Raw genomic sequence first — 26,770 nt, 5'->3', positions numbered from 1 at the left:
TTTTTGAATTAAGGACTTTCTCAAAGGTTCATTTTGATCTTGTCAAGAGCCACATTAGACTGCTACTTATTTGACCTTCTTATTTCCAAAAAGAACATCTTATCCTCATGTCAGTTTGGTTCCCCCGCTGAACCTGAATATACTGTACTCCTATCTTTGTGCATTTTCCCAAACTTTTCCTCCAGCCTGGGATTCTTGTCTTTCTTCTCTATTCCAATCTTACTTCTCTGTTAAGACCCAGAACAAGTCCAGATTTTCTCTGGCTCAATCACATTTCTCTGTCCTAGCCTCTCATGGAGTTTTACAATAAGTCTAACCCTTCTTCTACCTGTTGGACCTCTGAAGGTTATCCTGGTCCCCCCTCCCCACACCCCATCTTCTCTTCTCCAGGATACATCTTCAATATCGTCAACTCTTCTTGATATGATGGGGTTTCCAAACTCCTTACCAAGCTGGTTAAAAAAATGCCCTCCTTAAACATGGCTCCAAAGCTAAACATAATATTCTAAACGTATTGAACTGGATCCCAATGTCTACATTAAGACTTCCTCTCCTCAATTTAGAGCTAAGACCAAAATAGGAAAGGGAAATAGAATTTACTATCAATGAGTGCCTTCCATGTGCCATCAAATCCTGACAGCACTCTCATGAGGCAACAATTCCCATTTTATAAATGAAGAAATCAAAGTGCTTTAATATGAAGTCACTTGGCTCGTGGTCACAAAGCTAATGAGTGGCGAGGTTGGGATTCCATCTCAGGTCTGGCTGATTTCAAGACATGAGAAAGATGCTGCTTTAGGAATAGAAATTTTAACGTAACAGGACAAATCCACTTTCTTATCTTCCTAATTCTCTTGCAGAGCAAAGATAGGGTCCTCCTGTCTTGGCAACCACATGGCAGCACTTTTTATAAGATGGTAAATTCTTCTGGGGAAGGAGGGAACCCCTGGCCACCTATAAAACAAAGCTAACTGTTGATTTTGCCCTAGGACGATGTTCTTAAACAGTTGGATCTGGTTTTTAGGGAGAATAAAGAAAACTGCACCACACAAAAAAAAAACCACAAAGAAGTTATAAAATGAAGACATAGTACAATCATGGAGCCCTGGTGGTATAGTGATTAAGAGTTCAGCTGCTAACCAAAAAGTCAGCAGTTCAAATCTATCAGGTGCTCTTTGAAAAACCCTATGGGGCAGTTCTACTCTCTTCCATAGGGTCTCTATGAGTCAGAATCGACGCAATGGCAACAGGTTTGGTTTTGGCTTTAGTACAATTTTCTTCCTAGACTCTCATTAAGTGCTTTTGAGAAACAGCAACACACTGAAGGGGTGTGTGTGTGTGTGGTTTTACAGCAGGGGGAGGAGATGCTCTCTGACAAGAACAAAAAACCAAATCCTCTCCCGTCGAGTTGATTCCGACTCAGAGCGACCCTACAGGACAGAGCAGAACTGCCCCATAGGGTTTCCAAGGAGCAGCTGGTAGATTTGAATTGCTGACCTTTTGGTAAGCAGCCATAGCTCTTAACCACTATGCCACGAGGGTTTCCATTCTGGGAAGACAAATCTCTGTAAAAAGGGTTCTCTCTCTTTAAATGCCTGTCAAATGAGCCATGTATTACCAAAATATGGGGAAAAAAAGTTCTTCCTTCCATCTAACCTACAGCTTTCCTACAATCCAGTGTGTTATTTCACTGCCCTGATTTGGGGACTACACCTAGGTTTCCAGCAGTCCATTCAAGGGTGGCTTTCCAGTTAGAGCGATGGGTGGTCTGGGAGAAGAATGAGTGGAAGGATGAGGGCTGGTGCATGGTGATGGAGATGGTGATCCTTCTCAGAGCACAGGGGAAGGAGTCCCTTCTCCAGAAGACTAGGGCAAGGAGAAAAGGTGGGGCTCTCACCTGGTCAAGAAGCATCACCGAGGACTTGATGATCTCCCTCCATTTTTGGAGCTCAGTATCGTGGTACTTTTGTTGGGACTCTAGGAGCTGGGCCCATTCTGTCTGGGACTGGGGTAACCTGTGGGGCAGAAGAAGGGGCACGCCAGCAACTGGAGTTAGGCTCTGCGGACTGTCCTGTGCTCCCAGACCCCTAAAGGACAAAGAGTCACATCAGAGTGCTGTGCCCTCTGCTCATTGCTCCTGGCTCCCCTGGCCCCAAATCAGAAATGGACTGAAACCACAGGGGGAGACACCCAGAGCTTGGTGATCAGGTCATCCCAAAGGGTCATTCCCTGTGCAAGGGTGGTGGGGCAGTCCTGAGGAGACTGGAGTCAGCAGGCAGGAGCCAGGGCACAGTACTGGGGTGGTGGCAAGGGGAAGAAGCCCAGGTTACCTTTCTTGGAGCCTGAGACCCTGCCAGGCAGTGAGGGTCTGGGTAGTATATTCCAACATCCAGAGCTTGTAGAAGAGCATCATGTTAAGGACCACCAGCAGCACCAGACTAAGAAGGAGACATGGGAACAAAGCAATAGCAATGAGATGTGACCTGGGAGAGCCTCCTCCCTCGAAGGGCCAGCCATGCCCCACCCCAGAGGCTGCCATCCCTGACTACAGGGCCATTGGAAGCCCTGCACTGAGTGAGCAATACAGACGGAGGCCACAAGAGGGAAGAAGGGGGAGGAAGACAGAGAGAAAGACTCTGATCTAGAGGGGCTGGGAGATAGCAATGAAGCCATGGAGAGGTGAGTAAGGTGAGGGAGCTGGAGAGGGGAGACATGACAAAGTCAGCCAGAATCTGGGTGCCTGAGGAGAAAGAGGTGAGATGGAGAAGAAAAGAGACGGGGGGGTGGGGGCGTGGGGGGAGCAATCAGAGAGCCAGTACCTGAAACAGATCCTAGTGACAGCAAGGAGGAAAAAGGGTGAGGAGGCAGACATTAGAAACAGACACGTGTGGGGAGACAGAAAACTGCAGTAAAGCTGAGCCAGAAAGGAAGTGAGGGTATATGAGAAAGGGTTATTAGAGGCCAAGATCCAAAGGATGAGGAGATCTGGCCAGGAAGGAACAAGAGAACACGCCTATAAACAGGTTCTTAGTGTTTCATGGGTGCTGAAGCTAGAGAAGACTCCTCCTGCCAACCCAACTTCAGGATACAACTGAGGATGATCTGGGGAGAAACCCCAGTGGGATCCCCAGTTCGGCCCTTGATGTCAGCAGAATTTCCCTAAAACTGCCAGGTCCCATTCTCCTGCACTTCCCGCTGGTCTGCAGGGGGTCCCGAGAAGCAGCGGACATCTCCCAGAGTATGGGCTAGAACTGGGCAAAGATAGGGGGCAGGGTAATCTGGGGCTGGGAAAGCCAGTGAGGAAGGGAGACACACTGAGAGGCTGGGGACACTCTCCATCTCCCAGCCTCCATGGCTTGGCTGAAAGGTCATTTTATGATAGAAGTTGACGGATGGCGAGATGAAGATATAGGTAAAGACAAGTTCTTGAGTCACAAAGAATTGGGTACAAATCTTGGCCCATCACTTAAAAGCTTCTTACTTTTGATCAAGTTTCTTAACTTGTCTAAAAACCCTGTTTCCTCAATCGGACAACAACACCTACCTACTGGAGCTGCTACAAGGTTTAAAAAGAATGTATGTGCCCAAGGGCGCACACAGCAGACCCTCCACAAGGTCTTGGTCATTATTACCACTAAAGGGGAGGGACAGACACACACTGGAAGAGAGACAATGACAAAAAAGGGGAGATAAAACAAATGGATGGGAGAGAGATCAGCAAAGAAATAAAAGAATAGAAGATGCCTGAGACCTTTCAAAGTGTGTGTGTAATACTATTTGCCTCATTTGTGCATCTGGCACTATGATAAGGTAGAATTCCTTAAACTGGCAGTCAAAAATCCGTGGGGCTCCTCAGCGGTGTTCTCCAGGGTTCCTAGTTCTCCACGAGAACGTTTAAAGATTGCACTGAATGTCGACGGCACTGTCTTTAACTGTATACGCAGACTCTGCTCATCTGAATGGCCACCTCTTCAGTACCTGCAGCACAAGATCTGAGCAGCTGCATTTGGGCCCGTGTTTACCGCCCTTCCTGTGCCACGTGAAGGCCGAGGGACACCTGGGGTGTGCCATGTGGTGAAGGCCTGGTGGCCACTGGCCAGCTCACGGTGGCACAGGCCTATGTCTGTTCTCCATGCAGCGTCAGCAGGTCGCTGCCTGGGCTCTGTGTTTTCTTTTTCACACCCTGCACTCTCCCTGCATGATCTCATTCACATTCACAGCTTTAATGCTACCAATGATGCTTTTGAGTTGTTAGCTTCAGCCTAAACTTCTCTCCTAAGCTCCAGGTCCACATCTCTCAAGGCCTATTTGTCACGCTCAACATATTTGGAACTGATGGCATCTTTTCGGACAACTTTTCGCTTTCAGGTTTCTGTTAGTCACACAGCCATCTATGTTCACTCCTATCAGTACTTCCCCTTCCTTAGCTACATAACCAAACGTGGGGTGAACACGTTTACCTTCTAGGATCTCTCAGCTCTACTCTCTCATTTCAGTCTGACAGCCACTCTCATCTAAAACCAACCAGCTGCTGTCAAGTCAGCTTTGAATCATGGCACCCCCATGTGTGTCAGAGTAGAACTGTGCTCCACAGGGTTTTCGACAGCTGATATTTGGGAACTAGATCGCCAGGCCTTTCTTCTGAGTTACCTCTGGGTAGACTCAAACCTCCAACCTTTTGGTTAACAGTGAGTACATTCACCATTTGCACCACACAAGGACTCTCATTTAGATCACTGCTGTCTGTCCCGACTGACCTCCTGCCTCTAGTCCTTTCTCTCAAACCCAGTCACTATATTACTGTCAGAGTGTTTTTTTTTTTTTTAATAATACAAATCCGAACATGTCACTCCTAGGCTTACTTTGGCATTTCCCGAGGGTAAGACTGCTCCCCTGCCTCTGCCTGTCTGAAAATGCTTCAGTGGAGGCCCGTCTTAGACCCAAGAGTAAACTAGAGAAAGTCCGGAGGCTGGTGCACAGCTGGCAGAGCCAGTGTTGCCCGGCCATGCCTCCCTCCCTCACCTGGTACATCCCCACCCACAGAAGCATAAGGGGTGGGAAGCCAGGCAGAGGCACTGGCGGGATACCAGGGGGTTGACCCAAGGGGAAGAGCTCAAAATGGTTTAGAAACACCCCAAGCAGGTTACAGCATGGACTCATACCCATGGACGTACATCAGAGACCTGTGTCCTTCTGACTCACAGCTTCCTTTCTTTTGACTGCCACTTTTCCTAGCCTAGCAGCATCTTTCTGTGCAAATTATTGCGCCTGCTATCTTGTAATGGAATGGCAATTACTCTAAACTTGGTCCTGTGCAGCAGTCATTGGCTTGGTCCGGCCACCCTGCAGAGTTGTGGGCTCTGTGAGTGTACAGCGCACACCCGGGACATCTCTCATAAACAGATGAGCAAATTCCTAATGTGCTCGCAGCATCTCCCTTCTAGTATTTATCCCACTCCGCCATCGTTCTGAATTTTCTGTCTGTCTCACCCACTTGACACTGAGTTCCTGAACGGCATGGATGCTGTGCAACCTTCTTCTAAATCCCAGAAGTCTGGCATGCAGTGAAAGCTGAACAAAGCAGGAAGGAGGATGCAAGGGAGGCAGAGAGAAGACTGGAGGACAGACACAGCAGTCAGGCTCCCTGTCTGCCCGGAGAGATGAGAGATGGGCCCCAGGCGTGAGAAGGGAGGTGGTGGGTGGGGTGAGAGGAGAGCCTGGAGTCCCTTACACACAACTGATAACCAGCAGCAGCTTGGACACACTCTGCAGGTGGAAACCACTGGGGGTGTCCTCAGGGATGTGCCGTGTCTGCGTGGAACCTGTGGGGAGAACAGAAGCCATCACCATTGTGGTCCACGAGTCCAACAATGACTGACACAACACTGGCCACACAGAAACGTCAGGAAATGACCAAGACACTGCCCCTGATACTGTCACTGCAACGATATGATAGACAGCCTCAACCCTCCAAAACCAGAAGGCAAGGTCCTTGAGGACAAGGCTGAGTCAGGCAAGGTGAACATTAAAGAGCCACTGGAAAATGAGAAAATCAATGGACCTACGTAGCTAGGACAAACAGATGCAGGACAGAATGGCCTGCAGCTATTCAAGGAGAAGCAGCACTGGGCTAGGACGAGAGAGCCAGCTTCCAGCTCTGACTTTACCCGTAACCAACTATGCAATGTCGCGCAAATTACTTAGCCTCTCTGAGAGCTAGTTTTCTCTCATGTATGAAAAGGGGGCTGGCAGAATCCTTTATTCAAATGCATATGGCAAACACCTCACATGGCAGTCCTCCGGCTGAAGCTGGTTAAGGGACACAGAAGCTGGCACTCTCCTCCTCTCCGTCCCTACCCAGCTCAAAGAAGCCCCTAAGGATGTACAGAGCTCAGTCTGGAAAACACTACATTCGCTGGTCTTTAAGGTCCCCTTTCGTCCCCACGACCGACCAAAACCACAACTGAAACAATGCGCTTACATCTCACACAAGGCAGGAGGCTGTGAAGGGCTGGATGGGGAGAGAAAGAAAGAGCAAGGGAGCCCACTGCCTGGCGGGCCCATGGGGCTAGGGAAGGTGGGGCTGCCTTGCACCTCCTGATCTTCATGTTTTGAGGTAGTGTCTGGGGTCTTGGCTTAGGCTTCTCCCTGGTACATTTCCCAAGAAGCTGGAAGGTGCCTACCTGAGCCTATGTAGGTAGCAATGGAGCATGGGCCACGTGGAGGGACTAACCCAAGAGCTCTGCGGTAGAGCACACACAGAGTCTAGCAGGGCTAGGGAACTTGAAGGGTAAAGAGAAACAGGTAGAGCATCAAGGAGGGGTGGGTCTCAGGCTTAATGAGGCATGTGCAAATTACATCAAACCATACCCAAGGTGCAAAATGACTGAACATGTGTGCACCATGGCACAGGTGTGAAGCTCCTGGCCAGAGCCCTGACCCATCCCCACCTGGCACACACCTGCCACGTGCTTGATCCTGTGGCCCACCTCTTCATCAGTGGGGGTGGTGACAGGGCTCATCACCTCTTCCAGGTGGGGTACCCGCAGGTGGGCATGGGGACGTTTCCTCCTCCGTACCGCTGGGGGCTTGCTGGCCTTCTCCTTGGGAGACTGTCTGTGCATCTCAGCCAGGTAGGTGCTCTCCGTTTTGGTTAGCTCGCTCTCTGTTGGAGCCAAGAGGGTCATGTCAGAAGCCATCTTCCCATACCTACAACCCAATGTGTTGGCCTTTAGAGGCAATGCTCTCCACTCTCACCAAGCCCTCTAAGAGAAATCGTTTTCCCACATAGCGCTCTGGAAAACTGGCGGGGAGAACAGAGGTCCCACACGGATGCCGGTGAGCCTGGGGAAGTACTTCTGGGGCCCAGTCCAGCACCCTCCCTCTCTGGGTTGTTCAACACTGTGTATAGCCATATGTTCCCAACATTTGCACCCTTGTGTATACAAGTGGGAACACATCACACGCTTCCTAACAGATGCACTCACAGGCTATTTGCAGATTCTTCCTATAATAGATTCAACATCATTATCACTAAATCTGTAGTTCTTAATGGTTTTTTTTTGAGGTGGGTCACACATTCTTAATGATTCTCATAAAAGCTACAGACATATTCTCTAGAAAAATGTACATATTCGCATATACCCTGGATTTTGTATCCATTTCTGGGGCAGGCTTAGGGATCCCACGAAACCAATTCAGTGTCTCGGTCCCCTGCATGGTGACAGCTCTACAGTTCACTGTTTTCTCTAGTTCTACCAGCAGTGACGATAACAGTGCCCACCTAGATGGCGGAAGTAGTCCTCGAGCCCACTCCAGGAGTTCTTCTCAATGAAAGTTTTCACTAGCCCCCAGGGCTGTTTTCGATAGCGCAGCTCTGTGGAGACCCTGAGGAACAAGCCAGAAACAAGATCAGTCATTTCCTGGGCAGGACCCTCTTCTGCTGAGAAAAGAGACATTTAGGTTTAAGGCCAATACACCTTTCTGTGTGTACTGGACTTTACAGGCTAAAACGTCCGTTCATACCCATAATACCACCTGATTTCCCTGGCCACTCTTTGAGGTTGGTGGAGCTAGTGGGTTTATCCCCATTTTACAGATAAGAAAACAGGTTTAGAATATTCCAGAAGACCAGAAGCTAACAACAAGGGCTTCAGATTCCAAGAAAAGAGTACTTCTCATGACACCACACTGCCTCCTCCCTGAAGAGCTCCAGATGGTCCACAAAGCCTGCCAGCCAGCCAAGGGAAGGCTCTTGAAAGGGAAGCAACACGGTCCACACTTTTGGCAGGACCCTCTCTCCTTCTCCAGAGACTTTTTAAGTCTGAGCCAGGCTCTAGGATTTCACTTTCACATTTAAGAGTGTCTTTTGTGGTCCACTCTGGCTCATGCCTCTCCTCTGTACCTATAACTTTGCCAGCTCTTGCTCTTTTCTAAACATTCTCTCTCCCAATCACAAGTCTCTCCACTGCCCATCTTTCTTGCAGTCTCAGTTCTTCCTCTCCTAGCAGCAGGCCTCCTCTTCACCTCCTCCTTAGGTTCATCTCCACCTCACTAGCAATTTATGCTCCCCCTGGAGCTGCCTGCCCTGCCCTCACCCTATCCTCACCCATGGACTTTGATGTGAGCATGTCTATGCTTGGAGCCACCTCCTTTCCCCACTCAACAACTGCCTACTGGACCAAGGGTGGGCACCTTTCTGCAAGTGCCTATCTAGGTCAACCAGCTACCTAGATGTGGACTAGACAGGAAAATCAAGCAATTGGAAGTCTCTTCTAGGAATCTAGGATTGAGAAACCTAGAGAGCATGGGGAAAAGGGTAGGGGAGATTGGAGGGAGGAAAGAACGAAGGAGGGAGAGAAGGGAGAGGGAGGGAGGAGTAGGGGAGCAGAAAGTAGCACAGAACACAAAACAAGATGAAGGTGAAAAGACCTGGGCCCTTTTTGAGGCATGGGTACTCAGCTCTCCCTGATGCCTGAGGGATCCTTCTGTAGTCTTTCACTAAGCTCCTATTTTCTTTAAACAACTTGAATCAACTTCTCCTTACAACGTAAAGACCTTGGCCTAAAATTCGGGTATACAATCTGATTCTTTTCAAATGGGTATGTGCTTTGATTTTTAATTGGACAGGTACATCTTAAGCTCAGGGCCTAAATTTCTTCCTTCCTTGGAAGAGACATCATAGTGCCAGACAGGACTCCACCACCAAAGGCATTATAATTATGCATTCCATCAGCACTGTCTGGACATTACTACGTGCAGACACTTTGTGTGTGTGGGTGGGGGGTGGGGGGTGCTGGGAATACAGTGGTGAATGAACGTGACTCCTGCCCCCCATAAGCGCGAGGTCTAATGGGGGAAACGAACAGTAAACCATAGGAGCGCGTGGCATGCTGGGATGAGCACAGATGTGTGTGAAGTCCTGGGCTGGGACTCAATAGGAGCATGGCTCTGGGCAAATTAACTTGTAGGACCCTCAGCTTCTTTACCTGAAAAATGAAGATAAAATCCACCTCACTAATGACTATAGGTAAAGCACCTAAGCAGTTCTTTATAAGCCGCAGTCAGTCAGTAAATAGCAGTAGTTACAGAAGTTTTATAAAGAGGTGTACAGAGTGAAAAAGTGAGAATAAAGTACTACATCAGGACAGGGAGGTGGGGGAGTCGCAGAGGCTTTGGCAAGAATGGGGAATGAACAATGAGTCGGCAGGCAGAATATACTCAACTCCCTTCTTTGCTGCAGGAACAAACGAACATTTTCCACTGCAAAGCCCCCTGATCCCACCCACACCCGGATTGTCCACTGCACCCACCCGAGTCCTCCAGGTGTCGCACCTGAGCCGACTCTTGTTCCGAGCCACACGGGTGAGCGTGTAGCGATTGATTGTGTAGAAATAGTCGTGGTATGGCACGTCGTGGGTGAGGACTTCAGCGTCAATCACGTAGCACTCGCTCTCCTGGCTGGCCTTATACATGGTCTGTGGGGAGGAAAGGTCCAGAAAACTGAAAAGAAGCCAGATAGGAAAAGCACCTCCTTCTCCGACCTCTCCTGCCCTCCACCCACCCTACCCCACAACTTCTGAGTGGAAGACTCCAGAATGATTGGAAGTGGTAGCATCTGAGCATGCAGGATGTGACCATTTTAAGCGCCAAACCACACCTGCATCCAGAGACTTCTTCCCAGCCTCTATCCTTAATACTTCACAGCAGAGGGGAGGACTTCCCAGCCCGCTCTTATGCCTGCCCTGAACTCACCTGTGTCTCCCTGACAGTGGCGGTTTTAGGAGCCAGCGGGTTGGTAAGGGTGATGGTGTAAAGAATCACTCGGCTCTGGTTTCCATTCTCCTCTTTTTTCCATGGGTGGAAGATGATATCTGGGGGTAGAGGGGAGCCCTGGGATGAGGGCGAGAAAGAAGCACCCCCAAGTCTGAATTTCCCCACCAAGCGAACTTCTCTTGACTGTTCTGACTGCCGACTGGCCCTCAAAAGGAAGCCAATGAGAACCCCGGGGCCAGGGGAGGGGCAGCACCGAGCAGCTTCATCTGCTCCAAGGAGAGGAGGAGGACAGGGGAGTGGGGTGGGCGGAGCGGGAGTCAAAGCAGAAAGAGGCTCATTGTAGCATTGCCGAAATTCTACACAGGGCTCCCAAATGCTGATTGTCCCGGGGCCAGGGCAGGAGGTCTCAGGGCCACCTACGGGGCTCCGGCAACACTGGAGTCACTGTGACGAGGGCCTGAGATCTCTGGGGAACAAGTCCTCTCCTCTAAGGCATGACCTCCCCGTGCCCTCAGCACGTCCCCTCCTCTGGGCAGAGGGGCACGCTGGTGCCCAACTGTTTCCTCACAGAGCAGCGTGTTTAGCGCTTCTGCTGGGCCAGCGCCACAGCCTCTGCTGGGGTAGGACAGGGGCGAGGGGGCGAGAGAGGAGCGTGGACACCTAGCTCTGAATCCTGGCTCCCCTGACCTTCTGAGCTCTATGGCCTTGGACGAGTAAGAATGGCTGCTCTAAGTTTGTGTCCTCGCCCATGGGGATCACACTACCCACCATGCAGGGCAGTTGTGAAAATTAAATCAGGTAATAAACTTGGCGTATAAAGGGTGCCAACTAGTCAGTAAGGGGGCATTGGCAATTCAGCGGTAGAATTCTAGTCTTCCCTGCAGGAGACCTGGGTTCAATTCCTCACCAATGCACCTCATGTGCAGCCACCGCCCATCTGTCAGTAGAGGCTTGTGTGTTGCTCTGATGCTGAACAGGTTTCAGCAGAGCTTCTAGACTAAGACAAACCAGGAAGATCTACTTCTGAAAATCAATCAATGAAAACACCACAGATCACAACTGCTCTGATCCACAACTGATCACGGGGATGGTGCAGCACCAGGCAACGTTTCATTCCATCGTGCATGGTGGCGCCACGAGTGAGGGGCCAATTAGATAGCAGCTAACAACAAGAACTAGTAAGCCGCAGCTGCTCTTCACTAAACAGAGGTCTCTGTAAGGCCAAGAAGGGGGCAGAGCTTGTTCACTGAGTCTTTGTGACCCAGTACTGAGTGCCTAGGGCATAGAGTCAAGCAAGAAAGCTGTTGCATTTGTGGACAGAGTGAGCCAGCAGGGCTCTGTGGGGGCTCCAGTCCTGGGTAAGGCCAGAGAAAGGTACCCCATGCCCAGCAGGGGGCCTGGAAAAGGAGGGTACTTGGAAAGAAGGGGAAGAAGGGAAGGACAGGGAGGAAAACATAGAGGGAAGAGGGGTGGGCAGAGTGGGAAGGGGCGGGAGAGGCCAACCCCAGGCAGAACGGACCGGAGAAGCGCCGTTGCTCCATGAAGTCCCTCTGGAAGGGTGAGTCAGTGAACAGGAGGTCATAGAGCTTGTCCACACTGAAGTTGAAGACTTCATTCACATACTGCCGGCCACTCAGGTCCTCGTAAAAGGCCTGGACCTCTCCTACAGGGCAGAGAGAATGAAGAAGTAGGACAGCGAAAGCAGAAGGGCGGGTGAGCCCAGGGCCATCCCCCAGAGCACGTGGGCCTCGGTGGCTAATGGAAGAATCACGGCCAAGGGCAGAGCTAGGCTGTGGAGTAGGCAGGCTGGGATCGTGGGCACTGTACCTCATGATTCGCTCCAGACTCACTGTTCACTCTGGTTGGCACTCTGTTCATTCATTCCGTATAAAGAGTTTGGGGGTGTGCCATTTTCTTTTACACTCTCAAATCTTCCCAATTAAGTTGATCATAGACTAAAATTCAAATACATGACTAATTCCTGAGCCTGCCAGAATTCAAAGCATTGGTTATCAGGATCCCAAGTTAGCCCTAACTGACAACAAATGATATAGGTGTCTTAGAGGGATACTGAATGATTTGTGATACCATTAATATTAACGCTTCTAGGCCCAATGGGCTGTGTTCTTAAGAGCACAGGTCTGTTCTCCTTCCATAAGGCAGCTATTTCCCTCATCATTTCAATAAACTTTAATGTTCTGAATTGTTTTATCTGCCGCAGGAGAGTATGTCTGAGCATATAGGTGCGTTGGCCCAGGGCTTTTCCCAGACCTCAGTACCCCACAGTCTCTATTATTGCCCCTGCACGGGCTGATATGTGATCTCAAACAGGGCACTGGCATTCCTGGCACCCTTAGGACCCTGAGAAGACCAAGGAAGAACTCAGGAGTCTCCCGTAGGGCCAGTGCCTATGACTGACAGGTGGGGCATTATACAAGTGTGGTAGGGGAATATTCACATCTTAATTTCTGTGAAAGGCACCCCCTGTTATACAGGACCCAAGCTGTGCAACCTGAATGGGGGTTGGGAAAGGAACCGCAGGTCACAAGACCTCTACAGATGACCCACAGGTGAGAGTGACTGCAAATGAATAAGTGAGCACTGTCTGCATACACTCACTAGCCTTTACCTACCACCCAGTCAATGGAGGTAAACCATCAACCAATATAATGAACACTCTGAGAATATGGCTTCCCTCCACAGAATACAAGCGGCAGCACTATCCCCAGTGAGATCCTAGACGCTGACCCTCCGCAGGGGGTCAAGTAAGACGCTCTCTACTTAGAATTAGTAGAGAGAAGTGGAGTCTCCAATGTCTGTCTGACCCAGGAACACCTTTTCTTCCAGCCTGGTCTACAAGCCCCACAGTGGAGTCACTGGATAGTTTTGCAGCTATCTTGAGGAAGTTTCCATTAAAATCTAATTTCTTCCAGAAAGCAGCTGACTGGCACTTTCCCTGTGGCACACAACACTGCCTAGTCTTGCATGTCTGTGAGACAAGCTAAGGTCAACAGGAAGTACACTTAGTGACAAGACTGGATGGCAGGACAAAGCATGAGCTGTTGGGCAACGAAAGACAACAAATACAGAATGATGAGGATCCCGGCTGTGAGACCTGCAAAAAGGAATGTATGCTAGTAACAAAATAGATCTTTTTAAAAAATCTGTTACCCACCCTTTTACCAGGAACCTAGAAAGACCAGTCTCCACGTACAGACATTCTTTTAGCCTTCAAATGGAGAGAGGAAGGGCTACTCTATGCCCGTTTTCAAATGCCTACCTTCGTCATGGGTGTCAGAAGAGTCACTGAGCTCCGTAGGAATGTCCTCATTGTCATTGAAGTCCAAGGAAGGGGAGTTCACCGGCGCGATGATCTCAATCTTCTCCCCTATGATGTTGTCAATGGCAAGCTCTTTCTCCAGGGACCCTTCGCCTTCCAGCACCTCCTCCTCCAGGGGAAGACCATCAAACTGGAGTGGAGAGAGAGGAGTCACCTAATAGGGACAACCTGATCTGGTTCTAGTCTCCAAAGGGAGATTAGAGAGGCCCTGGTCTTGGAAACCCTCATATTCAAAACACAGCTGTTTAGGAGCTCAGCCATGGAAGACGTGAGAAGACAGTACACGGTGCTGCCTTTCTCATGCTCACCATTAAAACAGCACATCAAGCCTCACAAGTGGACAGTGAGCACCGTCTGTCACATCTTGTATCCTGGAGTCCACATCTCCGCTATGCTACAACAGTGTCAGCCTGCCTCCAGGTAGTACATTGCTTTTTTCCCAAGAAGCTCAAAAGGTTTCATAAGCATTTCTTGATTCATTCTCCCATTAACACAGGAAGAGAACAGATAAAAATTCTTTCCATTTTAAAGCTAATGTAGCGGCAGAAAATGGAGACTAAGAATGAAATGAATAATGTTTTCATTCTAAGTCCAGGTGGTCTGATTCTGAAACCACTGCCTTTTCTGGGACTCTTTTCCAGAGGACCTCCACCTATTCCACCTGCCAGTATATATCCTGACCCTCTTCCTTCATAAGTTTTATCTCCTCTATTATGAAGTCCCAGAGGACAGAGATTCTTTTGACATATTTTATATCTTCCAAAAAATCTAGCATAGTAGGAAACTAAATCAGACTGTGTATATACTAGGGACTCAGTAATTACTGAATGAGTGACTATACAAATAATAGATAGTTTGTTGTTAAAGTGCCATCCAGTCGATTCTGACTCATAGGGACCCTATGGATAACAGAACAAAACACTGCCTGGTCCTGCGCCACCCTCACAATCATTGCTATGCTTGAGTCCATTGTTGCAACCACTGTGTCAGTCCATCTTTTATTGATAGTCTTCCTCTTTTTCCCTGACCCTCTACTTTACTAAACATGATGCCCTTCTCCAGGGACTGTTCCCTCCTGATAATGTGTCCAAAATATGTGAGACGTAGTCTCGGCATCATTGCTTCTAAGGAGCATTCTGGCTATACTTCCAAGACAGATTTGTTCATTCTTCTGGCAGTCCATGGCATATTTGATATTCTTCACCAATATCATAATTCAAAGGTATCAATTCTTCTTGGATCTTCTTTATTCATTGCCAAATTCTCACATGCATATGAGGTGACCGAAAATACCATGGCTTGGGTCAGGCACACCTTAGTCCTCCGAGTGACATTTTTGCTTTTTAACACTTTAAAGAGGTCTTTTGCAGCAGATTTGCCCCAATGCAATTTGTTGTATGATTTCTTGACTGCTGCTTCCATGGGCACTGACTATGGAGCCAAGCGAAATGAAATCCTTGATGTTGCTTATTGGTCCAGTTGTGAGGATTTTTGTTCTACAGCTCTATATTATCTACAACTTTGACTTTAGATTAAGGAGGTAAAAAAAGACTTGGAATAGTTCTCCACTGTGATAATCCACCTTTTATTGATGGTTTTACTCTTTTTCGCTGACCCTCTACTTTGCCAAGCATGATGTCCTTCTCCAGGGACTGATCTCTCCTGATAACATGTCCAAAGTACGTGAGATGTAGTCTCGCCATTCTTGCTTCTAAGAAGCATCCTGGTTGACTTCTTCCAAGACAGATGTGTTCGTTCTTTTGGCACTTCGTGGTATATTCAATATTCTTCGCCAACACCACAATTCAAAGGCGTCAATTCTTCTTCAGACTTCCTTATTCATCATCCAGTTTTTGCATGCATATGGGGTAACTGAAAACACCATGGCTTGGGTCAGGTGCACCTAAGTCTTCAGTGTGACATCTTTGCTTTTCAACACTTTAAAGAGGTCTTTTGCAGCAGATTTGCTATAGGGGCTATGATGGTGAATTTTATGTGTCAACTTGGTTAGACTACAGCATCCAGTTGTTTGGTTAAACGCTAGTCCAGGTGCTGTTATGAAGTAGTTACATATGATAAAATCAGTTGGCCTTAAGTTATGCTGATTGCCTTCCATAATATTGGTGGGCCTTATTCAATCAGTTAAAGGCCTTAAGAGCAAAAAAGGGAGTTTTCCCTAGGGTGCATTCTGGCTCCAGGCTATAAATACACATTTTGCCAGAACTCCTCTACACTCTTTCTATCACCTGACTACGGATTTGGGGATGCAAGCATGCAGGAACATCCAGCCTGTGGCCTGCCCTATAGATTTTGGACTTGCCGGCTCCCACAGTTCCATGAGCCAATTCCTTAAAAAATCAATCAGTCAATCTCAGTATCTCTCTCTCTATGTTGTTGTCTTGTGCTGTTGGTTCTGACTCATGGCAAGCCCATGTGTTACGGAGTGGAATTGCTTAACAGAGCTTTTTTTTTCCTTAAATTTTATTTATTTTGTAGCTGTTGTTGAGAATATACACAGCAAAACATACTCCAATTCAACAGTTTCTACGCATACAATGTAGTGACTTACATTCTTCAAGGTGTGCAACAATTCTCACCCTCCTTTTCTGAGTTGTTTCACCCTCATTAACATAAACTCACTGACCCATAAGGTTCCTGTCTAATCCTTCAAGTTGCTGTTGTCACTTTGATCCCATATAGACAGGTCTTCAAAGAACATAATGCTCAAGACAGCCCTTTTTTGCTAGTTAGTTAAACTACTGTTCGGTTTTAAGATGACTTCAGGGGATGTTTTTAGTTTAGGTTTAAAGATTATCTCAGGGCAATAGTTCCAGGGGTTCATTTACCCTCCATGGCTTCAGGAAGCTTACAGTCCATGACAATTTGAAATTCTGTTCTGCTTTGTCCCCTTTTTGATCAGGGTTCTTCTACGAAATCATTGATCAAAATGTTCAGTAATGGTAGCCTAGCACCATTCAGTTCTTCTGGTCTGACGGCAAAGGAGGCAGTTGTTCATGGAGGCAATTGGCCATACATTCCATTTCCTCCTCCCATTCCTGACTCTCCTTCTATCTCTGTTGCTCCAGGTGAATAGAGACCAATTGTTGTGCCTTGGATGGCCACTTGCAAGCTTTAAGACTCCAGGCACTACTGCAATGAACTAGGAGGTAGAATAAAATACTAAACATGTTATTAGGCCAGTTAGCTGGGATATCCAGTGAAACCACGGCCCTAAACCTTCAAACTAAGGAATCAAATCCCATGAGGTGTCTGGTTGTACATAAGCAGCCTCAGCAGCTACTCTTTTGTTGTTGTTGTAAATATATCTATCACACTTTGGCCAGTTCAACTTTTTACAGGTGTACAACTTATTGACAGCAATTACAATAATCAGCTGTACAACCCTACCCTTAATCAATGTAATTTTTCCAACATCATTAACCCCTTTTCCCCCTCCCTCCTACCCCTCGTAATCAATAATAAACTTAGGTCTCTATACATTTGCCTTATCTTATTATGTAAGTGAGGTCATACAACATTTGTCCTTTTATGATTGACTTGTTTCACTCAGCATAATGTCTTCCAGCTCCATCCATAGTGTTGCATGTATCAGGATTTCATTTCTCCTACTGGCTGAGTAGTATTCCATTGCATGTATTTACCACATTTTGTTCATCCATTCATCAATGGGCATTTAGGTTGTTCCCACCTGTTATGGATTGAATTGTATCCTGCCAAAATATGTGTCAACTTGGCTAGGTCATGATTCTCAATATTGTATGACTGTCTACCATTTTATCATCTGATGTGATTTCCTTATCTGTTGTAAATCCTATCACTATGATGTAATAAGACTGATAATCAGCAGTTATACTGATGAGAGCTACAAGATTAGAGAGTTTCTTAGGCCAATCTCTTTTGTGATTGAAAAAAGAGAAGTGAGCAGAGAGACAGGGGGATCTCACACCACCAAGAAAGCAGCGCTGGGAGCAGAGCGCATCCTTTGGACCAGAGGTTTCTGCACTGAGATGCTCCCAGACCAAGGGAAGACTAATGACAAGGATCTTCCTCCAGAACTGACAGAGAGAACAAGTCTTCCTCTGGAGCTGGCACCCTGAATTTGGACTTCGGGCCTCCTAGACCGTGAGAGAATAAACTTTTCTTCGTTAAAGCCATCCACTTGTGGTATTTCTGTTATAGCAGCGCTAGATGACCAAGACACCACCTTTTGGTTATTGTGAATAGTGCTGCAATGAACATTGGTGTAGAAGTCTCTTTTTGAATCTCTGCTTTCAAGTCGTTTGGGTATATACCTAGGAGAAGAATTGCTCGGTCATATGGCAGTTCTATTTTTAGTTTTCCGAGGAACGACCACACCGTTTTCCACAACGGCTGCACCATTTTATATTCCCACCAGCAACGGATAATGGCTCCAACTTCCCCACATCCTGTCCAACATTTGTTATTTTCTTTTTTAAAAAGTAGCCATCCTAGTGGGAGTAAAATTGTGTATCGCTGTGGTTTTGATTTGTATCTCTATAAAAAAAAAAATTTTTTTTTTTTTTTTTTAATGGTTAATGACGATAAGCATCTTTTCAAGTGTTTGGTGGCCATTTGAATATCCTCTTTGATAAAATGTCTATTCAAGTATTTGTACATTTTATGATAGGGTTATTTGCCTTTTTGTTGTTATCTAAGTTTTATGTACATTTTAGTTATTAGATTCTTGTCAGATATATGACTCCTGAAGATATTCTCCCAGTCAGTAACTTGTATTTTCACTTTTTTGGTAAAGCCTTTTGATGAACAAAAGGTTTTAATTTTTATGAGGTCCTATTTATTTATTTTGTTTTTTGCTGTTCGTGCTTTTGGTATTACATTAGATAATTCCTTGTTAAAAGCTAGGCCCAACAGCATTGTCCCTGCATTTTCTTCCAAGAATTTTATGGCTTTAGTTTTCACATTTAGGCCCTTAATCCACCTTGAATTTGTGTTTGTGTATGGTGTGAGGCATGGATCCTGTTTCATTTTTCTGCATATGAAATCCAATCTTCCTAGCACCATTTATTGAAGAGACTCTTCTTTCCCCATTGAATGGACTTAGCACCCCTGTAAAAAATCAGTTGACCATAAATGTGTGGGTTTATTTCTGGACTCTCAATTCTATTCCATTGGTCTATATATCTATCGTTAAACCCGTACCAGGCTGTTTGGATTACTGTAGCTGTATAGCATGTTTTAAAATCAGAAAGTGTGAGTCTTCCCACTTTGTTCTTCTCTTTCAACAGTGTTTTTTAGCTATCTGGGTCCTCTTGCCATTCCATATATATTTGAGGGTTTTTCTATTTCTGTAAAGAAGGCTCTTGGAACTTGATTGGGATTGCACTGAATTTATAAATCACTTTGGATAGTATTGACATCCTAACAATATTAAGTCTTCCAATTCATGAAAACGAGACATCTTTCCTTTTATTTAATTCTTCTTTAATTTCTTTCAGCAATATTATATACTTTTCATTGTATAAGAAGTCCTTCATGTCCTCAGTTAGATTTATTCCTAGGTATTTTATTCTCTTAGATGTTACTGTAAATGGAATTGGTTCCCTAATTTCCCTTTCAGGTCTCTCATTGCTGGTATATAGAAACCCAACTGATTTTTTTTGTTTATCTTGTACCCTGCAATTTTGCTGAATTCCTCTGCTAGCGCCAGAAGTTTTCTTGTAGACTCTCTGGGATTTTCTGTATAGGATCATATCATCCATGAATGGAGATAATTTTACTTCTTCTTTTCCAATCTGGATACACTTTATTTCTTTTTCTTGTCTTATTGCTCTGGCTAGGACTTCTAATACAATATTGAATAGAAGTGGTGAGAGGGAGCACCCTTGTCTTGTTCCCAGTTTCAAGGGGAAAGCTTGCAGTCCTTCTCCATTAAGTGTAATGTTGGCTGTTGGCTTTTCATATATGCCCTGAATCATATTGAGGAATTTCCCTTCTATTTCAATCTTCTTTAGGGTTTTCATCAAGAAAGCGTGTTAGATTTTATCAAATGCTTTTTCTGAATCCATAGAGATGATTGTGTGGCTCTCTTCCTTTGTTCTATTGATGCAGTATGATTGATTTTCTAATGTTGAACCATCCCTGCATTCCTGAAATAAATCTCACTTGGTTATGGTGTATGACTCTTCTAACATGCTGTTGGATTCTGTTCGCTAATATTTTGTTTGAGATTTTTGCATCTATATTCATGAGAGACATTGACCTGTAGTTTGTTTGTTTGTTTGTGCTGTTTTTGTATGGCTTGGATATCAGAATTATGTTTGCTTCATAGGATGAATTAGAGAGCATTCCTTTCTTCTCTATCTTTTGGAAGAGTTTAAACAGTATTGGACTTTTTTTTTGGTTGGGAGGTTTCTGATCATTGATTCAATCTATTCACTGGTTATGGGTCAGTTGAGACTATTTCCTCTTGAGTCAGTTTGGGTAGGCTGTGTGCTTCTAAGAATTTGTCCATTTGATCTAGGTTGTCCAGTTCATTGCCATGCAGTTGTTCATAATATTCTGTCATAATTCTCTATTTCTATCAGTTTAGTTGTAATGTTCCCTCTTTCATTTTTTATTTTCATTATTTCTCTTTTTCCCTTTGTCAGTCTAGCTAATGGTTTGTCAATTTTATTGATTATTTCAAAGAACCAGCTTCTGATTTTATTGATTCTATTATTATTGTATTTTTTTGTTTGTTTGTTTTTCTGGTTTTGATTTTATTTATATCTACTCCGATCTTTGTTATTGCCTTTCTTCTGGTAGATTTAGGCTTAGTTTGTTTTGCTCCATAGAGTTTTCTTGGGTGTAATCTTTATGGAGGCAGATTTTCAGGCCTTTTCTTCTGTGGTGCCACTGGGTGGGCTCAAATTGCCAACCTTTTGGCACCAGCCAGGGACCCTATGTTTATATGCATTTTACTGGTCCTATTTCTCTAGAGAACCTTAAGATGGGCTGATTTGGAGTACTCACCAAGAGCAAACCTCACATAATGGACTTGGGTCAGGAATTCTGAGCATAACACCACATTATATCTGGCTTTAGCAGCAAACTCTGGACCTCTTCTACATTAGGTCAGGGAAAGACACTGGCAAAAATATTGAGAAGGAACATGAGAAGTGGCCTAAGATGGGCCCATAAGTTCAAAAGCTATACAAAGCAAAGTGAAGGGAGAAGCTCTCTGCAATGGTTTCCATCCTTTCAGAATTTAAACAAAATCTTGCACCCCAGGCACCGAGAACCCAGCTCTGGACCCTGGGACTATATTATCAGAATGCAGAGAGCCCCACCTGCTCCAGGGTACCTCCTTAGATAAGCTCAATATAACAAACTCTGCCTCTACTCACTCCTCAGGATGGGATCCTGTGGAGTAAACGAAGCTAGGAAGCACCGGCTACTGGACTGGGGTGGAAGCAAAGGGCTCCTGTCCATACCGAGACGGGAGCTTCGCTGCTCCCTGTGGAAGTCAGTGTGCTGTTGGTGATGGATTTCTTAGGCAGCTGTGGACTGGCATCTGGCTTGGTCTCTATGCTGCTTTTAGATGAGCTGTCATTCACTTCATTCTCTTCTATGGGAATCTCCTCACAGTAGCTGAGGATTGGGCAGGGTGATGGGAGAGAAGACACCAGTGAGCTCACATTTCCTCGGTGGTCAAAACCACCAGCTATTCTAAGAACCTCAGACCTATCTACCCATCCAAAACTATGGGCTTTTCTGTTTCTTTGCTCTGCTGTATACGCTTTTTGTCTTACCAAAAACTTCTCCTTTCTCCTTGTTCCCCTGAAATCTCCTTCCCACACACCACTTTCCACCCACATAAAATTTCTGGCTCCAAACTCACCTTTCTAAAGCACCCTCAGATTTATCCCTACACCTAAATATGACCATACCAGTTGCTGTCAAGTCAATTCTGACCCATGGCAACTCAAGGCTGTGACCTTTTAGAAGCAGATCCCCAGGCCTGTCTTCTGAGGTGCCTCTGGGTGAGTTAGAATTGCCAACTTTTTGGTCAGTGGTTGAACGCTTAACCCAGGGACTTCTTACCATTATTAACTATTTCATCCACTGGTACGCATTCCAACCTGACCATCTGAATCAGATATATGGGCTCTGAGCATACACTCTATTTCCCACACAATGACTAGGACAGGGCTCTGAACACCAAGTGCTCTATCAGTGGTATTGCCTAAATTTTGAATCATAATTAGTTAACTTCTCTACATTATACACCTGAGGGAAACCCTCTTCAGATGAAGGTGCACCTGGGGAATGCCACTGTAGCCTCCCATAAGGAAACAATCATCATCCTTACCATCGTTATCATCATCATCAACACCTGACTTGTATTTTACCATACTCTTATCACATATTACCTTATCTGGACCCACAACAACTGTAAGTCAATCATTATGTGCATTTTAGAGATAATCGAATGGAGACTCACAGAGGTTAGGTGATACCACTGTTAAGTTCAGAATCAGTACTGAAGCCCAGGTCTATACACTACATTAAAAAAAAAAAAAAAGTAGTGCTCTTTATTTGCTTTCATTGCCCAGTGCCTCTCACACTACTGCCAAGGCTCCAGGATAGTAAACTCTCCTAGTGTTCCTCTTGCCTCACTGGATGTTTTTTCATGATCTCCTTTGCTGCTCCTTCCTTGCATTCGAGTGGCCATGACCAGAGCTTGGACTTCTTGTTATACCCACTTGGAGATTTCAGCCAGTCTCATGGCTATCCACTAATAACTCCTGAGTTTATGTCTCTAGCCCAGGCTTCTCCTTTGTACTCCACACTCATATACTGAACTGCTTATGTGACATCTCTACTTGGCTAACAGTCATCTCCATCTGAACTTGCCTAAAATCAAGCTCCTGATCCTCCCCTAAAACCTGCTCTGCCTATACTGTCCTTCTCAGCTTGGAGCAACTCCATTCTTCCAGATGGCGAAACCAAAAACTTAAAGTCATACTTGCTTCCTTCCTTTCTCTCACATCCCACACATTTGATCCGTCAGCAAATCCTTCAAAATATTTCTGGTTCCATCTTCAAAATATTCAGAAACGAACCACTTTTCACCATTTTTACTGTTACCCTTGTCCTCCAAACCATTATCATCTCTCATCTAAATTAACTAAAGAATTCAGTAGCCTCTTAACTGGTCTCTCTGCTTCTGTCTTTGTTCCCCTTCAGTCTATGTTCAACACAGAAGCCAGAGAGATCCTGTTAAAACGTTAATTCAGATCTTATCGTCTGTTCAAAACCTTTTCTTGGCTTCTCATCTCACTCTGAATAAAAGTCAATCATTGCTTTGGCCAAAACACCCTCAGAATCTGGCCCCTCTACCCCCTGACCTCATCCCCTACCTCTTTCCCTTGTTCATTCTGCCCAGCCACATTGGTCTGCTCATTCTTCCCTGGCATATTCTCCTCTCAGGTATCCCCATGATTCACTTCCTTTGGGTCCTTACTTAGATGTCACCATCCCACTGAGGACTTCACTACCATCCTACCTCCTCCTCAGGGGCTCCTCATCTGAGAGGACTCCTGATTCCCTGGGCAACCTGCTCTCAGCTTACCCCATCGTGTTGAAGTCGTCATCAGGGGGCACATAGTCCTCGTCATCGCTGGTCAGCCCCAACTCATTCCCGTAGCACTGGTGAACAAAGTGCCAGAGCTCCTTGGGGCATAGAGGCTGCCGGGAGAAAACAAGCAACTCAGATCCTTCCCCCTTCATGTCCCCATCTCTAAGCAGAGGCATTGAGCTCGACTTGCCTCTCCCTAACTGAACCAGCAGCAGGCTCCCTGACAACCTCTTCCACCTTCTTCCTCTCAAGGATCTCAGCAAAGATCCATATTTTCCAGGTTGAAGGCTGGTTCTAGCAAAACCACAAACTTGGTCATTCCTTGCCTGTGCCTTCAACTGAGTTCGCAGAATCAGACAGACTGTCCTCCTGAGGATGGTAACTGCCCCATCTTTTGTGCCTACTGATGAGGTCTAGCATTATGGGGTATAGACCAACGTTACCTGGGGCCACGGAGACACTGAGGGTAGAATACAAAGGCGTTGAGCTTCTGATTTGCACTCTGCAGAAAGCCAAAGGTCTCCTAACCTAGTCTCCCACCCTCCACTGAAATATTCTATAAGGATGGTGGCTACGAGGCCCTGGCCCTGGCTGGGTCACTTCCAAGAACGAGGTTGTACCTCAAAGACAGCCCATTCCATTGCCGGAGGGTTCCTGTGGTTAAAACAGTCCCACATTCTTACTGTTTAAGGGGCCTGAAAAGTCATTTCATTCAACCCTCTCTCTGCTACCTGAAAACTTTCTTTTTTATTCTAAAGCAGAATCCGTTTACCTGAAATTCTACTCATCAGTTCTAATTTCTCCTAATTGCACCAAGTGCCTCCATACAACACCAAAACCCTGTTGCTGCGAAGTCGATTCTGACTCATAGCGACCCTACAGGACAGAGCAGAACTGCTCCATGGGGTTTCCAAGGAGCGGCTGGTGGATTCGAACTGCTGACCTTTTGGTTAGCAGCTGCGCTTTTAACCACTGTGCCACCAGAGCTCCATGACCTCCATAAAAACACTGTGCTGTATTGGTACTGGGATTGAATTTTCCTGGGGCTCAGAGTTTTCGGAGAGAGATAAAGATCACAGGCCATGAATAAGGCTTAGGTTGGGAGGAAGGGAGAAGGTAAGAGGGATCAGCACATGAAAAAGAGGGCAAGAACATTAAGAAAAACAGCAACAGTCAATATCTTAAAAAAACAAAAACAAACTTAAGGAATATTGGCCACCAAGAGTTTTCATAAGGAATTTGGAAGCTCCCTGATCCCATTCTTTCAAGGTATGGCTAAGAAGTAGGCATCTAGGGGGATGCCATGAGCCAGAGTTCTGGTTCTTTGACTTAGGAGAATTGCCCAGGATGGCATAGTCAGGACCCATCCCCGGGCTGGCAGGATTTGCAGTGGGATCTCTCTGAATTGTCCCTTACAGTACCAGAGGGCAGCACCTCCATCTCCTTCACCTAGACCTCCGCTCTCTCATCTGGACTTCATGTACACCATCATTCCTGACTGGGACACACTGGCCTCTCTCCTGAACTATGTCCTACCCTTCTTTACAAGTCACCTCACCTATGTGGCCATCCCTGGGCTGACCACCTGGCCCAGCTTGTCTGACCATCATCAGGACAGGCACAGTTAGCAGACCCTGTTCATCAGGCAGAATTCTCACAGCTCTTCTGCGAGGGCATCTGTGAACCATACATGTGACCCCATGTCTTCTTTAGAAATGACAGTAAGTAAGGGACTGAAAATTCAAACCTGCCAGTGGAGACTCAAACACATTATCATTTTACCATTCTTGATAGCTAATTAAGGCAGAGGATCTCAAATAAGTTATCAGTTTTTATAACAGGACTACAGGCTCTCAGGTTAGAAGAAACTCGAAATAAGGTATCTACTCAATTTTCTCGAGAGAGTAATGAATTTGGGCAAGAGTCCAGGCAGATTTATGCATATATTTATATACATACATGTCAAAACCTATATATACATATCCATATGTATGTATGTACGTATGTTTTCTTATGTCTTTTTCTCTGGACTGGAGATTGTTCTCCAACACTCCAACTCCACCTGAGTGGGAGCTCTCTCAGGGCAGAGACCATGACGCCACCCTCCTTCCATGTCTCCTCATAGCATCGTCAGTTGGTGGCCATGAAGTGCCTGAGGGTGTGTATCTTACTCTTGAGACCATTCACATGACAGGATATACCACTTTCAGGGCTCAGGGCAATACTACCATTGCGGGAGGGAACGACTCGCAGCAAGTCTGGGGGATTTCCAGTACCACGAGGAGACACGGGCGTCTTTGGCAGTGGCCAATACCACGGTGAAAACAGTTCTCTCCATGGGCTCTACCCGCAGAGAGAAATAACATTCTTGGTGGATGTACACGCTGAATCTGAAGGGGATGTACACACTGAGTCTGAAGGAAGCAGCTGGGCAGGACTTACCTTTTCAAGGAGAGCATTCTGCCAGAGCCGGAACATCATCATGTATGTCCTATCTCGGGCCCCGAATGATGTGAAAAAGTGCTAGATTAGAAGAGAAAATGGTTAAGAGAGGCCTGTTCAGACTTACAGTGTAATGAATGGAGACACAATGCTCCTTCCTTTAAGAAAACTTCACAATTTCACCCCAAAATACTACTAATTCTTAGTCATCCGTGATCATGGCACAGGGACTTTAGGAAAGGGGGTCACACACCGAAGGCCCAAGTAACTGGGAATTCTAAGTTCTCACTGTAGCCACATCCTTCAGTTATCACCAGAGCTCTCCTTAAGTCTTTTCTCTCTAGTTTGAAATTTTCAACTCCATAAAAAATTTCCTACTATCTACTGAAACTTGGTATTCAACTAATACTTGAGTATTAGTAGGTACCAGGCAGTATTCTAAGTATCTGAGGGATTATCAGTGAACAAAACAGAAAGAGATCCCCGCCCCTGCGGAGCTTACACATTAGCACGCCCCCGTATCACAAGCAAGAAGAAGGTAACAGAAACCAAGGTTTTACTGAACACGTACAAGTCCCTCCATAAATGCTGCTTCATTTAAACTGCACAAAAGCCTTGGCAAGTAAACATAACTGCTAACATGTAATACAGAAAACAGAGACAAGGTGCAGCATCTTGTATAATCAGAAAGATGGCGAGTGCCAGAACCAGAACTGAACCATCTGACCCCAAAGCCACTAAACTGCCCAAATCCAAGGGAACCGTAGACCTTGTCTTCAGCAGAAACCTATTTCGCACCTAGTCCTAACTCTATTCATCTTCAGGTTCTTTTAAAGGTCAAAGGTCACAGTATTTTCTACGCCCTAAACTGTATCTAACAAATTTTTCCCATAGGATCTGGACAATCATATCCTATCAGACTCCTCTGATGACCTCCTTGAGAGATCATCCTCTAGGCTGAGACATAATCCTAACCACTTGCGTTTGTATAGCACTCTACAATTTAGTGTTTTTAAATATATGATGGCATTTCAAGGCTCTGTCAAACAACAGGTCTTGCTGGCTCCATTTTACACATGAGAAAATTGAGG

At 45.9% G+C, this 26,770-nt stretch overlaps 1 protein-coding gene across 5 annotated transcripts in view; it reads right to left on the bottom strand.

The window, feature by feature from the left end:
- Nucleotides 1-26,770, bottom strand: part of GRAMD1B (GRAM domain containing 1B) — a 296,128-nt gene that overhangs the window by 5,739 nt on the left and 263,619 nt on the right. For 4 of the 5 annotated variants that reach the window (XM_049857563.1, XM_049857562.1, XM_049857564.1 and 1 more), the window contains 12 exons: nucleotides 25,680-25,760; nucleotides 23,232-23,347; nucleotides 21,091-21,247; nucleotides 13,556-13,745; nucleotides 11,795-11,938; nucleotides 10,255-10,373; nucleotides 9,835-9,977; nucleotides 7,784-7,887; nucleotides 6,962-7,165; nucleotides 5,732-5,822; nucleotides 2,331-2,438; nucleotides 1,898-2,015 (listed from right to left, as the gene is read on the bottom strand). In XM_049857563.1, the coding sequence (XP_049713520.1) occupies nucleotides 1,898-2,015; nucleotides 2,331-2,438; nucleotides 5,732-5,822; nucleotides 6,962-7,165; nucleotides 7,784-7,887; nucleotides 9,835-9,977; nucleotides 10,255-10,373; nucleotides 11,795-11,938; nucleotides 13,556-13,745; nucleotides 21,091-21,247; nucleotides 23,232-23,347; nucleotides 25,680-25,760 (1,575 nt within the window). The other variant, XM_049857566.1, reaches the window with a different exon arrangement.

The sequence above is a fragment of the Elephas maximus genome, chromosome 17, assembly GCF_024166365.1.
Source record: "Elephas maximus indicus isolate mEleMax1 chromosome 17, mEleMax1 primary haplotype, whole genome shotgun sequence".
In the NCBI taxonomy this organism is placed as follows: Eukaryota; Metazoa; Chordata; class Mammalia; order Proboscidea; family Elephantidae; genus Elephas; species Elephas maximus.
Note: the sequence above shows the minus strand (reverse complement) of the source record. Positions and strands in the feature narration are given on the sequence as shown.